The sequence below is a fragment of the Hypomesus nipponensis genome, chromosome 27 (genome assembly GCF_054491055.1).
Source record: "Hypomesus nipponensis isolate SF chromosome 27, ASM5449105v1, whole genome shotgun sequence".
NCBI classification, from domain to species: Eukaryota; Metazoa; Chordata; class Actinopteri; order Osmeriformes; family Osmeridae; genus Hypomesus; species Hypomesus nipponensis.
In genome coordinates, this window is record NC_140387.1 from 6,143,001 (window position 1) to 6,160,000 (window position 17,000).

Genomic DNA, 17,000 nt, shown 5'->3' on the forward strand with positions numbered 1-17,000 from the left:
GACAGTTGTACATTAAATGGATTATAATTATTTAGAAATGGGTTTTGGATTGCAATTTCGACTTGTTAATCAGTTTCTTATAAAAGATCAAATTGGATTTGAAAGTCAAATGGCACTTTTAAGTAGGGAGCATTCGTTGAAAATGTACTTTGTAAACGCTTCCTGCTAATCACCGATTGATCTATCCGTTGGGTCGCGCCTCCACCACACCTTCTGCTCTTGTGCCCTTCCTGGTCTGTGGACAGACCCGGTAAACACTGACGTATACTGGAAGCTTTGCCAGATGCCAGTTTAGCAGTTTGGTCAGCGCTGCTTGGGCCTAATTATATTGTCGTTAGGCACTACCCTACAGCCCAGTGTTTCCCTCAGATGAGCTGCCATGTTATCAAATGGCCATGATTGGAGCTCGATGTCACACAAGGGATCCTGCCCATGCTCTTGCCCTAACTGGCTCTCCACCCCTCTGTTACTGGCAGGTGGAAAAAAAGCTAAATTATTGATGGGCAAATTGTCAGTTCATTAGACACACATCTGCCCCTCTCGCAGGGAAAGCTGTTTGACTCGCCAAAGTCGTGTCAGGCACCATTTCCGCATCCCCTCTATAAGAGAGCTCCAGTCGTTCAGGTTTAACCTGCGTGTGTGTGTGTGTGTCGTGTGTCGTGTGTTGGGCTGTACAGCTCTCATCACTGTAAGTGAAGTGATGCCTGACTGGGTTTATGTTCCTGGCAGGACCTGGATGTCATTTTACAACATGACATTCTGTGAAGATGGATTTTAGCAGCTGGTTTCCGTCATGTTTGTATCGTCATTGCTGATGACGTTATATTTTATTTTTCAAATTGCATCAAGGTGTCATGCAGGCTCTCAACAGTGGAAGGGCAAGCTGACCGAGATGTTAGTGTCACACTGTGGTTGAGATATGATTCCATTATATCTGCTACTACCACGCCTGGTAGCTGAGATGTGGTTACTTTGCCCTGTTGCTAGCACATGCTGTATAGCCTGTTCCTTACGTTCTGCAATATTTATCTGCTACATGAATAAAATGTAATGTCAAATTAAGCTACATGGTGCAATTCAGACTCCGAAATCCACTACGTATGGCACACACTGTTTGACTCTGTGTTTTTTTTTTTTTTTTTTGCATATCTGTAGGGCGATTCCTACGGTGAGGGGGATATGTTTCACAGTTTGGCTGAGTGTGTGGTTATTTCAGAGAGGGGTGAGAAGATGTCAGTAGTGATTGCCCCCCCTTTGCCTGAGGGTTAGACATGGGATTATAATGTAGTCCTATGAATGAGCAGCTCAGCGGTGGTTTAATATCCACGCCCCTGACCCTCATTAACCCTAATTGCTTTGCACCACGGAGGCATCCCGGCCTGCCCCTTATTGTCCACAAAAGAGAAAGAACCAGATTTGCTTGATTAGAAGTGACAGAAGCAGAGTAGGAGGAGGACAGGACACCTTGAGAGTTCCCTTTTCCCCCTCCACTCCTTTCCTCTGCAGCCATTTTCCCCCAAATCAACAGATATTCAGGTTCAGGGTGTTAACGGCCTGCAGGAAAACTGGCCATTAACGGATTTGTAGCAAAGGCAAAGAAATGTATTTACACTGGGCACCTTCTCATCTGCGTCACATTACGGCCTTATGTTCCATTGTGCATTCCCAGCCTCTGCTCTCTGTTTTGTGTTCCAATACCCGTAATGAGCAAAGGTCAACGTGTTTGCTCTCCCTACTTCCGAGTCCATAGCAATGTCCTCCACTTGAGTATTTATTAAACTTGGCCTTTCGCTGCTGTCCTAAATGCCAACGTGGGCCTCATGCTCATATGTGAGTATAACCGTCTGTTATGAGACATCAACCGAGAGTGTGATATGAATCCGTAATGAAGACGACTCTTTGGCAATGTTTCGCCGCAATCTAGATCAGGAAGTCAACCCATTTCTTGGGCTAATAACCTATTTTGATGTTTAGGGTAGGAGCTAGAAGATTTGGACATCATCTTGTTATGAAAATAGCAAGAGGTCAGTTGCCCTGGTTGGGACGCTAGTATTTGAAAAGCTATTTGTTGTCCCGACAGTCCATTCTATCACGGGATGTCGAAGAGAGAGGGTTTGAGCGCGTGCAAGGGCGGCGAGCCTATTAGCTGTCTGGACTTGTGCCTGGGCGTGTACCCGCTCCGCTGGGCGCTGGGTTGCGAGCAAGGCACCTCCTCTCGATTCGGCTCCGCTCCACTCCACTCCGTCCATCTGGTGTTTTGGGCTCCAAGGCGACGTTTGGGCCCGACTCAGCACTTTCGCTTCCCTCCCCTCGCACACCTCTCATCCTGTCCCGCACTCGCCGGCGTGTCTTCATCTCCCTCACACCACGGCCCCCGTCCCGTCATCTCTGATATCTCTATCCAGCCTCGCCCCATCCCCCCAACACACACCCCCCCCCACCCCCATCCCACACACTGTTGTAGCATCCTCTTTCGTTCAAGACACAAAGAGGGAGACACCACTGAGTGTTCTCTGTTCTGTCTCATAAGAATTGGATGGTCAGGCCTGGCAGAGGGTATTGACTCTCCTCCTGTATTCATGGTCCGAGCTGGTGTGAGGGGAGGAGAATTCCACACAGCTGAAGGAAACCCGCATGTCCGTTTGGTGGGATGTGAACTATTATGCCGCTTCATTCGATATTCGGGTATCTCCCATAGGCCGATGGAAATAGACTGCCTAACACAACCTTGAATGCCCGATGGGATCAGGAGATTCAACCGTGTTGGTATGTTTGGTGTGAAAGAAACATGAGTCGTCGATGCACGTTACAGCTGCACGCTAGCCTACGTTTTTTTTTTTTGTACATGAAACATTACATGTGCTGCAGAAGTGGTGTTGTTGTTCCCATTGTAATCAGGCTCAGGCATGGTCAGTTGTAAAACACACACCCGTTCAACTCTGAAGTTTGTTCCTCCTCATTTCTCAGAGATGACTATGTAATAAATCATAACCCCACCACTACTTCTCTCTCTCTCCCTCTCTCCTTCCCTCCCTCTTCTCCCTCCCCCTCCTCTCTGTCTCTCCACCTTTCTTCTTCCCCCCCCTTGCTCTCCCTCCCTTCCTCTCTGTCTCTCTACCTCCCTCTCTGTCTCTCTGTCTCTCTGTCTCTCTGTCTCTCTGTCTCTCTCTGTCTCTCTGTCTCCCTCTCTGTCTCTCTACCTTTCTTCTTCCCTCCCTTGCTCTCCTTGCTCTCTCTTTTCTCTCTCTCTCTCTCTCTCTCTCTCTCTCTCTCTCTCTCTCTCTCTCTCTCTCTCTCTCTCTCCCCCTTCCTCTCTCTCTCTCTCTCTCTCTCTCTGTTTCTCTCTCTGTCTCTGTCCCTGTCTCCCTCCCTGTCTCCCTCCCTCCCTCCCTCCCTGTCTGCCTGTCTGCCTGTCTCCCTGTCTCCCTCCCTGTCTCTCTCCCTTCCTCCCTGTCTCCCTGTCTCCCTGTCTCCCTGTCTCCTTGTCTCCCTCCGTCTCCCTCCGTCTCCCTGTCTCTCTCCCTGTCTCCCTGTCTCTCTCCCTCCCTGTCTCTCTCCCTGTCTCCCTCTCCCCCTGTCTCCCTGTCTCCCTCCTTCCCTGTCTCACTGTCTCTCTCACTGTCTCTGTTTCTCTCCCTGTCTCTCTCTCTCTCCTCCCTGTCTCCCTGTCTCCCTCTCCCTCCCTGTCTCTCTCCCTTCCTCCCTGTCTCCCTCCGTCTCCCTGTCTCTCTCCCTGTCTCCCTGTCTCTCTCCCTCCCTCTCTCCCTGTCTCCCTTTCCCCCTGTCTCCCTCCCTACCTTCCTCCCTCCCTGTCTCACTGTCTCACTGTCTCTCTCACTGTCTCTCTCCCTCCCTCTCTCCCTCCCTGTCTCCCTGTCTCCATGTCTTCCTGTCTCTCTCCCTCTCTCATTCCCCTCCCCCATGCTCATGCGGTCTTTCCACTTCCTCTCCCGCCTACCTCCGTCTTTCCGTCCTTCCTCTCCCTCTCCTCCTCTCTCTTTTCTCCTCCCCCCCCCCCCCCTCTCTCTGTCTGTCCCCCCAAAGGTGCCGGGGGTTGGTCTCCACTGGAATCTAATAAGTACCAGTGGCTGGAGGTGGACCTGGGCCAGAGAACCGAGGTCGCAGCCGTGGCAACGCAGGGGCGCTACGGAAGTTCCGACTGGGTCTCGGCCTACTTGCTCATGTTCAGCGACACGGGACGCAACTGGAAGCTGTACCGCCAGGAGGACAGCATAGGGGTGAGAGAGCGCGGGCCTAGACAAGGGGCACTGGGGAGTTTTGCAGTCATAAACAGGGCCATAAGCACTCTTTCATTGGCTCTGAATAATGGATGACAGTAGGCCAGCGATCTCAGTTTAGCTCTGCTAGGCACGGAAGAGGTGTAACAATACCAGGGTGGAGGAGTCATTGTCACACATATCTCTTGATATTTCTTACGACGATCAGTTTAGTCTTTGAAAAAGTTGCATCGGGCCAACCCAATAAGGAGGCAGTTTCAAAGACAGGCGTATAATAGGTTGTCAGTTCAGTTTATTCTTCCCACAAGCATACTCATCGCCGTTGGTTTGCTAACATTGTTTCTGGATTCAACAATTGTCTCTTTGATGAATCCAAAGCACCTTTCAAAGCTGTCCTAAGCTCCACATATTACTCATTTCAGCTTTATGTGTCTGTTGAAGTGTAAAGTCGACAGGACTCATTCAACAGATCAGTCTCTGTGTTTTTCTTTCTTTTTTTTTGTTCTTCCAGAGCTTAGAGAGGGTTGGAGTTTAGGGGATGAGTGTCATTTCCCTCTCCCTATGAGCCAGGCCTAGTCATGGGCCCATGTCAGAGGATTTGCACCTTGACTCTGGGCATATTTCAAAGGGTGCTTCCCAAAGCAAATTAGACACTGCTTCTTCTCAGCTTCCTCAGCAGGAAACAGTGCAATTTGTTCGGCTTAACGCTCCACTTCACAAGACAGCTGATCCCTTCAAAGGCACCAAGGAGGCCTCTCTGGCACTAGAATTATGCACCCCTAAGAAAGTCAATTTCATTCCAGATGTCAGATATACAACGCCAAGGTATAAAAAAAAAATTATAATAATGATCAGACGCACACATTTTATAGGCACTTACTTGCACATATGCACAGAAGGATTTTTGTAAATAAAAAAAAAACATTCGAATGTGACCTGATTGTAGTTTTTCCTCTGTATTGTGGTGGACTTTATTGATTTCCTGTGAAATAGGCAGGTGATTGGGGAAACAGGGCCCATTACTCCTATGAGAGTCTAAGGATAGCTACTGAATAAGTCCTGCTGTTATTGATTACTGGCCACACACACTCACACAAACACACACACACACACACTCACACAAACGCACACACTCGCACATACGAGACACTCACACATACACAAACACTCACACAAACACACCCACTCACACAAACGCACACACTCACACAAACGCACACACTCACACAGACACGCACACACGTTGTGCAACCGCATTTCCCGAGTCAACACAAGAACTTTCCGGCTAGGAGAGAGGGGAGAGTCATCCGATCTTACACAAATACCTTCTGAAATCCAGAGGTAATGAGGTACTCCTATATGAACTCCAATTAACTGTGCCAATTAAGTGTCAACTTTAAAGGGAGGATGTAATGAGGAAGTATCTCACAGGGATTAACCCCGTTATTTACAGTTCGGAGAGGACAGATGGAAGAACATTAGCAGGAAGGAGCTAGTAGGTACGGTTTACATACTGTAGGAATAGATTTTTTTTAAACGTGTAGCGTAGCTTGTGAAGGTTATCGAGGTTCACTTCTGAAGTGAATAACGGCTTTGTGGAAAACACGAAACAGAATTCCAGTGATGCAGAATTGCATACAGTTCACCACGTCCTTCACAGAAACATATTGTCTAATACAATTAAGCTACATGCTACTGTACAATACTCTTGTGTTTACTGTGTGATCTTGGATGGTGTGTTTATCTCCGACTGCCGGGTAATGGCCTTTGTTCTTTATGTCCTCCAGGCCTTTGCTGGCAACAGCAATGCAGACAGTGTGGTGCAGATCAAACTGCAGCAGCCAGTGATAGCACGCTTCGTCAGGCTGATTCCTCTGGAATGGAACCCTAATGGAAGAATCGGTCTGAGGCTGGAGGCCTACGGATGCCCCTACAGTAAGTACAGCCCAGAGAGGGGGACCTCTGTGATTGTTTCCCAGACGGTCATCGTGGTCCCATGCTCAGAAGCGGCATTGACGAGACCCCCACCCTCTCAATAGCACGGTTTGACTTCCAGAAGTTTCACTTTAGGGAGCTGTAACGGCGTGAAACAACTTCGACGCCACATGTTCTTTCTTTCGGTTTGTAATTCTTCTCGCTCAGAGAATTCGAGTGATTTTCTCATGCCCGAGGAAGCGTGTGTGAAGCCCGGTGGTGATCCTTCCATGAGCGTCACCCTGAAAATTCACGAAGACATTTACATGTCGCCATTTATTTCGCTGACCGAGTGTGAAAACCCGCTTCTAATTGGTTTCAAGTGTTTGTAGAAGGTTTTCATCGCCGTTGTCACAATGGCGCGCATTGGACACAACTCAGACGTGTGGAGCCTGTTCTACGGCAGAACAACATGCACACGCATACTCATCTCACGCATCTCCACCAGGGTCACATGACAGTCCTGCACACCTCTGGGGTTGTTTGTTTAGTATCAGTCCAGCATAAACAGGGGAATGATTTATGGTTTGTATTACATGTATATATGAATAGTTTGTTGCCGATGGCACCAGGAAGGAGACGTATTGTGGGGTAGATGTGAGAAGACAGGTTGGAGATGTCCTGATTTGTTTTGAATGTTTTTTTACTGTACTGTAATCCAAGTGTCCCTGTCGAATGAAGGCAATTCAAGAGCTAGTGTTGCCATATATTTCTTCACGGTATTATCATTTGGCCCTTGGAAATGGAACAACAACTGTAATTAATTTGTCTCTTGTCTTGTTTTGTTTTTTTATGTTACCCCGGTTGTAATTGAAAATGCATTTTAATCATTCAAGGACTGACCTTTTAATAATGAACATTTCAAAATGTTGGAATGATTCATTTTGGCGTCACTACATTTTAACAGCTATAGTAACAAGACTGTTGTTGCTAAGGAACTATTGTGTCATCCTGAGATTAGCAATATGGGCCATTTGCAATGTAAGGGGAAGCGAGGGACGCGTAGGAGTGGGGATGTACACCTTCAGATACAAGGTGGTGGATCGCCCTTCATATTATCAAGTCCTCTCAAGTCTTTGATGTCAGCTCTCCAATCACAATGATGAAATGGACCATTTGCCGATCTAGTTACTGAAGTGGTTTGATGTGAAATGAACAAAGCCTACACGGCCTCATTAGAAACAGTTAAGTAAGGAGAAATTGGCTTCTGAGCCGAGTCCCACTCAACCAGCACAGTAATGCATAGCTAATGAAACCACATTCAGAACTGGGTCCATATCCACATATCATCACATGTTTGTGGTTCTTATTCCTTTACCTGTGTCACGAGTGTTGGAGACCGAGACGACACGGTCTGCTTTTTACGTGTCACATTTGGTTTTTCAGACTCTGATGTGGCCAGCTTCGACGGCAGCAGTTGCCTGCTGTACAGGCTCAGCCCTGACCAAAGCCAGACAGCCAAAGAGACCGTGTCACTGAAGTTCAAGACTCAAAGGAATTCGGGGACATTGATACACGCCGAGGCGCACGAACACAGCCTGACTCTGGAGCTACACAAAGGGAAACTTCTCCTCCACCTCAGGAAAGGTACAGCGCCATCGTTTTCCTCCCAATGTCGCCGCCCTCCATTTACTTATGATGAATCGTATCTACCCTTCAACACATGTTCGGTACCACCTCTTTACGAAACGTAACCGGCTGCCAAGGCAAAAAACGATACATGATCGAGTTTGAATTCCGGAGCCAAAAAAGTTTCCCCTTGTATGGCTTGCATGAGTGGGGCTAAAACCTCAGGCGTTGTCAAGGAGCCAGGATGGCGCGCTCATCAACATATGGCGCACCTCTCAGCCTCACCATCTGTCTGTAGCCTTCCTTCATCTCGCATCTCCCTCTGTCCCTGTCCTCCATCCTTCCCTTGTTCACTCTCTCCGGGTCCTCAGAGAGTGTGCCCAGACCAGGGAGAGTAAGAAACTTGCTTTGACTGACATTACCAGGCTCCACAGGGAACAGCTGTACGGCCGTGGCACTTAGGGGAAAAAGCAATGATTCGAACATGGTGCACAGCCTTAAACTCAGCATTATTGAGACGACGTGGGGGATTTAAGGGCATAATTTCTGCCAGCTAGATTGAAATTCTGAAGTTCCGGGTGAGTGGAATCGGGAATTATCATGATGCTGCACAGTTGGGTGATATGTTGTGATTCGAGGGGTTCGGATGGACATCACAGCTCTGGATGTTGCAGTGCAGTTTTGTGGTTTGTGCTTCAAATGACAAGACTGATTTTTACTGCTACTACAGGCATAATATTGTGCAGCTCTGATTCAATTCCATAGGGACTAGTGCTATCAAATCGGAATGGTGTGTTCGACTCATAACACGTAGTTAGGCTGCAGCATTCCATGTACATAGATGTTTGAGTCTCCAGGCACATCTATGCTCTGCTTCTAGAAAGCCTTTTGGGTCTCCAAATCCCTCAACTGTGGTTTGCAAGTAGCAGCCTTCACGAGTTGACAGAGCCGAGCCCACAGTAAACATCCTCACGGTAAAAGTCCTGTCATTTGGAAGACAAGCTCTGGCTCGGAGGCAGAAAATTAAAACCGCGGTTAAGACGGTGGTGAGATTGCATGTTCTTCGGCTTATCCTGATACGGCGCCACACTGACAACAGAGCAGCAGCGTTGCCTCAATCAAAGGCGGCCTCTCCTGATTTGACAGCACACCGGCTCTCTCTTCTCTCCTGTCTCTCTTCTCTCCTGTCTCTCTTCTCTCCTGTCTCTCTCTCTCTTCCCATATCCATCCCTTATTTTCTCCTTTTCCCTGTCTCTTCACTCACAGGCCCCCTCATTTCTATTTTCTGCGTGTGTGTGTGTGTGTGTGTGTGTGTTATTCATCTTCCTTTCCTCATATTTCATTCCAACACTCTCTTTCCTCTTTTTGTGTCTGATGCAGTCATTTGTTGTTTGCAATTGCATGCTTTTTTATTTCTCCCATCTCTTTCTCCCTCTCTCCCTCTCTCCCTCATCCTCCCTCGCTCTTTCCTTCTCCTCTCCTTGGGCTTTGTGGTTAGTTGACAGACTAATTTAGGTCAATACCTCTGTGCCCCAACCCTGGGGTACTGTGTGGTTGGAACAGCAATTGGAATTGTTGGAACAGCGAAAAAAAAACAGTCAAATGCAGGCAAGGATCAAGTACTTTTCACAGGCGAGTCAGTGGGCCATTAAGCCTGCCATTTAACCAGAGCATTTGGTCCTACTTGCCCTTTCAACGTTGATCTATGTCACAATATGTTGATCGTCGTGTAGGGGAAAGATGGTTATCTGACCATTGTCTACTGTTTCCTTGCAACTCCCTTGTTTAACAATATGTGTCTTCCCCGGATATTTTCAGTTACCATGATGGCCCGACAGAAGTGCCAAAGCAGTCTCTCCCACGTCATGATAATCATTGAAAGCCATTTGTCAGGCTCGTTTTTAGCCACAAAGGCATTGCCATAGCTGTGTGGAGCTGTGTGAGACAGCTGTGGCCAGCCTTTTTTTCCACGGCTCCTGTGTGAATTGGGAAGGGGGGGAGATTGGTAGTGCTGTTTGGGCCATGCACTTCAAAGGGGTTACTGAACCGAGCACCCAGCATGAAATATGCACCGCCTTCTTTAGGAGTATAGGTTTAGATCAGGGGCTATAACATTTGACTGTCACTTACGAGATTGCAGGTTTGATTCCCCTTCTGTACGTTGCTATGGTTCGAAGCACCCGCTACGGGAAAGCAGTAATCCGCTATCTGACACTCGCGTACACACACACACACTCATTTACAATCGTGACAAATGTCCTAAAATGTAAAATACAGGCAGGATCCACAGAGCTGGGATAATACCCTTTTCATGAGGCAACACTCTGTAACTTAAGGGTGAAGCTGCTGTGCTCAGACTTACAAGCGCTCACCTCTGTCGTGTTGTGTTCTTGCCTGTGTGTGTGTGTGTGTGTGTGTGTGTGTATGTTCGTGTGTGTATTTATGCACGTGTGTGTGTGGCTGTGTACAGTGTGCACGTGCGTGTGTGCACGTGTGTGTACGAATGAATTAAATCAATTGTCTTGTCAAGATTTATCTTCAGTTTCCCAAACGATTCCATTTTCTCTGTAGTTTACATTCATCAAAATGTCTGTTTATATTGTGGCCCACTGGTTCATATTTCACCCCAATTCTTTACTGTCACTGCAATTGTTATTAAATGCAAATGTATAGGGGTCACCGTGACTTGCCCAATGTGTTCTAGATGTGGGGTGTAGACTGTATCTACAGTAGCGGAACAAAGATAATGACAGTTGAGGACAAAGATAGGTATTCTTTAAGTACAGTAGTGAACAAAGCTCTTCAGAACCTTTTACCAGCGACATCTTAGGAATTTTGCTTGCTATTTTCAGAGTACCGCCCTGTCATACAGACACACAGGCTGTGTTATGAGTTGTGGCCAACAGCACTGCAGTCATTATTGTAGCTAAGTCTCCTTTGAGTGTATTGATCTCCGTATGATGAAGTTAGCCCCTGGTAATACAGTTATAACAATACAGACAGAGCAATTAGACGCCAACCTCTGCTCCTCTATCATAATTAATGATTTAGAGTTTTCTGGCAACGGTACATGTATCAGCTCATTATGTTTCGGTCAAGGCAGAGAAAGTCAGTGATTTTGTGTTCACAATAATAGCTTGCGAGACTACAATGAGGAAATGTTATCACCTAATCTTGTTTTCAAGTTGCGTCACTCAACAGGATTGTAAATGCAGGACAATGATGTTATTTTTTTGTTGTGAACTGTTCTCCACTGTGGGAGGGTTAGTCTGTGGCGAAATCCCATGAGATTGCATAAGGCCGATCATTTACATTTCGTCATTTAGCAGACGCTCCTATCCAGAGCGACTTACAGTAAGTACAGGGACATTCCCCCCGAGGCAGGTAGGGTGAAGTGCCTTTCCCAAGGACACAACGTAATTTTGCATGGCCGGGAATCGAACCGGCAACCTTCCGATTAATAGCCCGATTTCCTAACTTGACGATCAATGCGAAGACTCGACATGACACCATCCTAAAAGAGACTTTGAGTGTGAAAGAGTAAAGAGAGCTGGGACTTTCACGGTTGCCATTTCAAACAAGTACATTTGAAGTACGTTCAAGTACTTTGGGGAAAAAGAATTGGGGGGGGGGGGGGGGGGGAATTGTATTCCTGCCAACGCAACTTTCCCCAACGCTCGTGTTGATGTTCTTTCCATATGTGCGTCTGTGTACTCGATCAGGCACAGATTGGCTTTTATTCACCATATGGCCACATATTAGAGTCATACCGTCTATTCAAAGTGGCTACACTCCATGTCATTATCCCTCCCTCCCCCATGTCTCTTCATGTTGGGTCTCCTGTAGAGGAACCACACATCGGGGATGTGTAGTCATGCTTAAGGCCACAGATGTGGTGTGGGTGGAGGTGGTCGACAAGACAGGAATAGAAGACTTTTCAGAGTCTGGGTTGCCTTCATCTCTAGCAGGAGAGACTGCAACTGTGGGCCAAGATCCCACTGAAGAGTTCAAAGCATTTTGACAGCAAGATAATATCAAATATCTGTTGACTCCTCCCTCACATCTGCCCGGAGATTATATACAGCCAAACAAGCTTGGCGTTAGCCGGGCTGCTGTTAATCAATAATAATAAAGTGATCATTTGTTTGTTAGACTTCTCCTCAGACCACTTATGTGCGGATCTCTCATCTCATCTAATCTGACATCATACACATACCTCATCCACAATTGATGAGCCACAGAAAAGTGACACACTTCACTTCTAGAAGCCTGTGTTGGCCGTTCAGCTGAAGTTTCCCCCTCATTGCAGCCCTCTAAAGAATGTGTAATGCATATTTAATTACCAAGTGCATTTGCCGCAATCTCTAGTGCTAGGCTTGGCAGTGAAACTCTTCCCCAACATTTTTTGAGGGTCCAAAGATGAATCCACTCATTTAAACCTGCTGGAGTTCATATATCATTAATTATGTCCTGCTGTGTTTTTGCTAAATTTTTTCATCACGCATTATCACTTATTGGGCACTCTCCTCTACTGGGATAGTGTACAGAGTCTGTCAAGAGGGTGGAGAAAAACCTAGGTTATTCTTTCCGTGCACCTCACAGTGTCAGAATTCCGGTTTTACAGGTTGAAAACATAAAAACCCTCTGACAGCTCCTTGCGAAGCTGCCTCAAAAAGGATTTCTGTTCAAACAACTCATTGATGTAACTGCTCCCACTTTTTAGTAATGGCTTGTTATTCTGTGACTGGGCTAACCTAGAACTTACAGCTTTGGGATGGACGGAAGTGTAAGGTCCTTTCTCGGTTCAACCTGCCACGCTTTAAATGGAACATCTCCCCATTTTCTCTGATGACTCGTCAAATTGTCCAATTTTCATTATTTTTCCAGGTAAAAGTGCGTATTCGGAAAACCACAAGGTTGTGTCGCTGGGCAGTTTGCTAGATGACCAGCACTGGCATCATGTCACCGTGGAGAGGGTCAGCGGGCACATCAACTTCACGGTGGACAAAAGTACTCAGCAACTCCTGGTCCCTGTGGACCTGAGTCACTGGCAGATACACGAGGTATGAGCGACCTGTTTCTGCCATTACTTTGACTCACACACACCTACGCACACACACACACACACACACACCTACACACACACACAAACTAGTCTAGTGCTTACACAGGTGTGCTCGGATTTTCCCTAATAGCAACATTATAGTAAGACCCTCCCAAACATACACACACACACACATTCAAAGCATTACTGTTTTCGTTTTTGTCTGGCTCTGTAAAAAATCCATTCAACTCTCAGCCCTTACTGTGACATTGGTATGTGTGTCTTCCTCCACCAGATCAGTCTGGGTGCGACCCAGTGCCACGGGCCACAGAGGCAAGCGTCCAGAAGGAGCTTCCATGGATGCCTGGAGAACCTGCAGTACAATGACCTGAACCTGATAGAGCAGGCCAAACAACAGGAGCAGGTTTCAAGCATGGTACAATGGGATAACACCCCTACCATAGCCCTAGAAAATATGGTGTGTGTGGAGGGAGGACGTAATTATGGCTTCGCACGGTTTCAAAATGGGCTTGGCTTCTTAGCAGGATGTGTTTCTTGTGTTTACCCAAGCAATACCTTTGGGTTTTTTTTCAGTAGGGTTTTACAAACAGATGTGGGAATGTGTGAATTTAGTTTCTATGTGAATTTCACTGTTGTGATACACGTATTGATGTCTCAAGCTAAAGATCAGCTCTCGTTCTGGTCGTTGAGTTGTACCTCTCATGTAATTCAATCATTTACAATTTGACCTGGGACACAAAGAATTGTGTGTGTGTGTGTGTGTTTGTGTGTTTTTACGCCTGTGTGTGACTGCAGGGAAATCAGACCTCCATCTTGTTCTCTGCCAGGCTCTCATCTCCACTCCTCCCGAAGCTGGATGTGTTATTGAACCAGCCATGATACAAATGGGATCTCTTGAAGATAGTGTGAATGATTGCTCATTCATTAATTAAACAAAATCGTGATGAGGCCCTGTAACTGAGCTGAGAGTAGACCTTTATAGATTTTGAGAATGATTTTTGTATTTTTTTTAATAACGCTTCGGTCTCTCATGAACACATTCTCCACTGTCTAAATGATTATCTTAATCTCTCCGAAATGAAGTGGCAAATAAAGAGAATCTGCTCAGATGGGAGCACTTTTCAGGCTTACCGGAATACCAATACAGTCACACATTTACTGTGAGTAAGAACCACAGTTTAATATATGTGCTCCTATTTAACTAGCACGTTTAAAAGGGTAGTAGGGTATGAAGGCAGAGGCACAGTGGGCTCCGGGACGTGAGTTTCACAACATGTTTCATTTTTATTTCCAGGCCCTGCAGAACAATGTTGAACCGTGTTGTTGTGGTACAGTACACGAGAAACACTGTACGCCGTATGTTTTCCGGTAAATCACTTCCACTGCTTTCGCAGAGGCCCCTTTCGAGTTGATCTACCACTTTTCCCCTTGCACTTTCCTCTTACAGCAAACACCAAACCATTACAAAGATGCCTTTCCTGATACCGCCCCGGGCGAAATGTGGGTCGTAGTTTATCACGTTTGCAGCCTCAGCAATGAAGCCAAACGTAGTTAGCCCAACTCAAAGCGATGGACAACAGCACACATTCCCCACATCCACGCCCCAACTCTTTCTAACCTGCCTGTAATGCTGACTCGAAGAAGCTGCACTTGACACCTGTGCTCTTGTTTGCTATGCTAATGTCCCGAGAGCGAGGAGCTCATGGCTCCCTCGCTGTAATGATGGTAATATTGACGTTCTCTTTAAGGAGACTTTGCTGATTAAATGGCTTTTCTATTCCCAGCAGTGTCAGGTCAGATGTTCCCATGATTTCACCTTCTCAGTCAGACTAATTAATATTTATGTTTTTATCTTTTCATTATATATATATATATATATTTATTATTCTTTTTTTCTTTCCTTCAGGGCAATGTGACCTTTACTTGTGCTGAGCCAGTCTCTGTCGCCATGACGTTTGCTGGCTCGGAAAGCTTCCTCCAGTTGCCGGGGGCGACTCAGAGCGATGGGGTGACGATGGGCCTGCAGTTCCGTACGTGGAACAAAGCGGGTCTTCTGATGACCTTTGACCTCCAGCCACACGGAGCCACCCTGTGGCTTTACCTCAGCGAAGCCCGAGTCAAACTGCAGATCCACAAGGCTGGCAGGATGCTGCTGGATCTGACTGCAGGTTGGAGCCACCCTGACGCACACATTCACACTCGTACACACACTGCAGTGTTGCTGTAGCCTGGCTTCCTGGGTCTGGAGGGTCTCGTATTGGGGACAAACTATATAAAACCAGGAGCTGGGCGGACCAATGAAATTGCCAGGGCGGGCTTTATACGATGATGGACAGATGATCAACAGTAACGTAATCAACAACGTCATGAAAGAGCGCTTGGGTTGAATTTTGTTTTCAACAAACAACATATTACGTTGCTACGATTGGTTGTAGGTCTATCCAATGGAGCGAAGAGGCATTTGTTTTACGAGTTCGGTTGAAACATGCCACATAGTCACAGCCCAACGGAGAGACTCATATTCTGACTAGAATTATGAGTATGACTGCGTCAGGCTAGTGTTGCTGTAAGCCTCCTAAAAAAACCTCGACGTAGAAAATGTTACCTCAAGATTCACTGTCACAGTCACAAGTGACTCATGTGGTCTCATTGGGAGCATGCGTCTCATTTTTGCGCGATGCATAAACATGTTGTTTACCACTGTGCCGTTCATGCTCTCTGATATGTTCAGCTGTTTCTGTGCTCCTCTTCTATAATACATAGCTTCGGTTACCAAGTGTTTCATGAGGGTGTGGATGTCTGCAGAATAGGCTGCCTGGTGGACTATGGGGTGTGAAATTAAAGTTCTAATAGCTCACTCAGTCTGAGGGTTTTTCTGTGATATCCGTTGTGTTTATGGCATAGTCCAAACAAGTTCAAAGAGGGGGTTTGCACATCAAACCCCCATACATCAAGTGAGGTGTCACTCACCGACATTGATCTGACAGGATCTGGCTTGAATGACGGACAGTGGCATGCAGTGGAGCTGAACTCCAGACGAGGTCGACTCAGCGTCTCCGTAGACAAAGAAGAGGCCTCCACGGCTCACGCCAGCCCTGCATTTCCTGTTGTGACAGGAAACTCCCTTTTCTTCGGAGGTGAGGACAAGCTACAGGGACGATGCATCGAAACAGTACAGTAGCATGAAAACTACTTGATAACACCAGTTGTGTTTGGAGGTTTGATGGTTAATGGTTTGAATTGGGCCTCTGGGTCTGTACGGTTTTTTTTTCCTTAAGAGTTTTTTTTGTTTTCGCCTGTCTTCTGTCGTCGGCCTGTTCTCAGCCGAGTCTTGGCAATTCATTACCTGCAAATGTGCAGCTACAGAGAACAGGCCAAACCAGGCTTTTGTTTATCATAACACATACTGAGAAACACACTGAAAAGCCCTGTTTGCCTTCTTGTCAGCCTTGAGCTCATGCCTCCCATTGGGCCTTCCACAAAGGGACGGTGCGTAAAGCGCAAATCTGCTCTGTGCAGGATGGCAACCCTCGCTCGGCTGTGAATAATAGAACATCTTTTAACCCTTCATCACAAAAGGGCAACAGCCTGCTCTATTTGTGACCTGCATGTGCAAGGCTTACCAGTGAGTGAGTATTGATTTGCTGCTATCATTTCGGTCTGCTTCAGGCTGCCCAGATGGCGAAAACAACCCGGAGTGCAGAAACCCCTTCAATGTGTTCCAGGGCTGCATGCGCTCCATCTACGTGGATGGCAATCCCGTGGACCTGATTAAAGTGCAGCAGATGCTGATAGGGAACTTCAGTGACCTGCAAATCGACATGTGTGGAATCATCGACAGGTCAGTGCCTGCCCAACGGTACCCCGTGTACAGTGACGAAGCGCGTCGATGTTCAGGCGCTGTTTAACGGGGGGAAGGAACAAATGGATGGATAAATGAGAAGACAAAAAAAAAAAACAGAGCACACGAATGAATGAATGGATTTTTGTGTTGTCGCACTGTACATTGAAATGGGTGGTACAGGACGAGGGGTGGGCACTCGTGAGACTGTGGAACACCACTTTTATCGAATGTTTAGATGCTCAAGGCTTCTCTCTTTGAATGTGAGAATTGATGATGGAACAGTTTTCATGATCAACGCCTTCCCAACACC

At 46.8% G+C, this 17,000-nt stretch overlaps 1 protein-coding gene across 1 annotated transcript in view; it reads left to right on the forward strand.

Annotated features, from left to right (window-relative positions):
- The window catches only part of cntnap3 (contactin associated protein family member 3), a 55,703-nt gene that overhangs the window by 14,257 nt on the left and 24,446 nt on the right, over nt 1-17,000 (forward strand). Inside the window, exons 3-10 of the mRNA XM_084693555.1 lie at nt 4,045-4,238; nt 6,026-6,173; nt 7,599-7,799; nt 12,669-12,844; nt 13,121-13,261; nt 14,753-15,014; nt 15,834-15,983; nt 16,516-16,687. Of these exons, the coding sequence (XP_084549681.1) occupies nt 4,045-4,238; nt 6,026-6,173; nt 7,599-7,799; nt 12,669-12,844; nt 13,121-13,261; nt 14,753-15,014; nt 15,834-15,983; nt 16,516-16,687 (1,444 nt within the window). The remainder of the gene's footprint in view (nt 1-4,044; nt 4,239-6,025; nt 6,174-7,598; nt 7,800-12,668; nt 12,845-13,120; nt 13,262-14,752; nt 15,015-15,833; nt 15,984-16,515; nt 16,688-17,000) is intronic.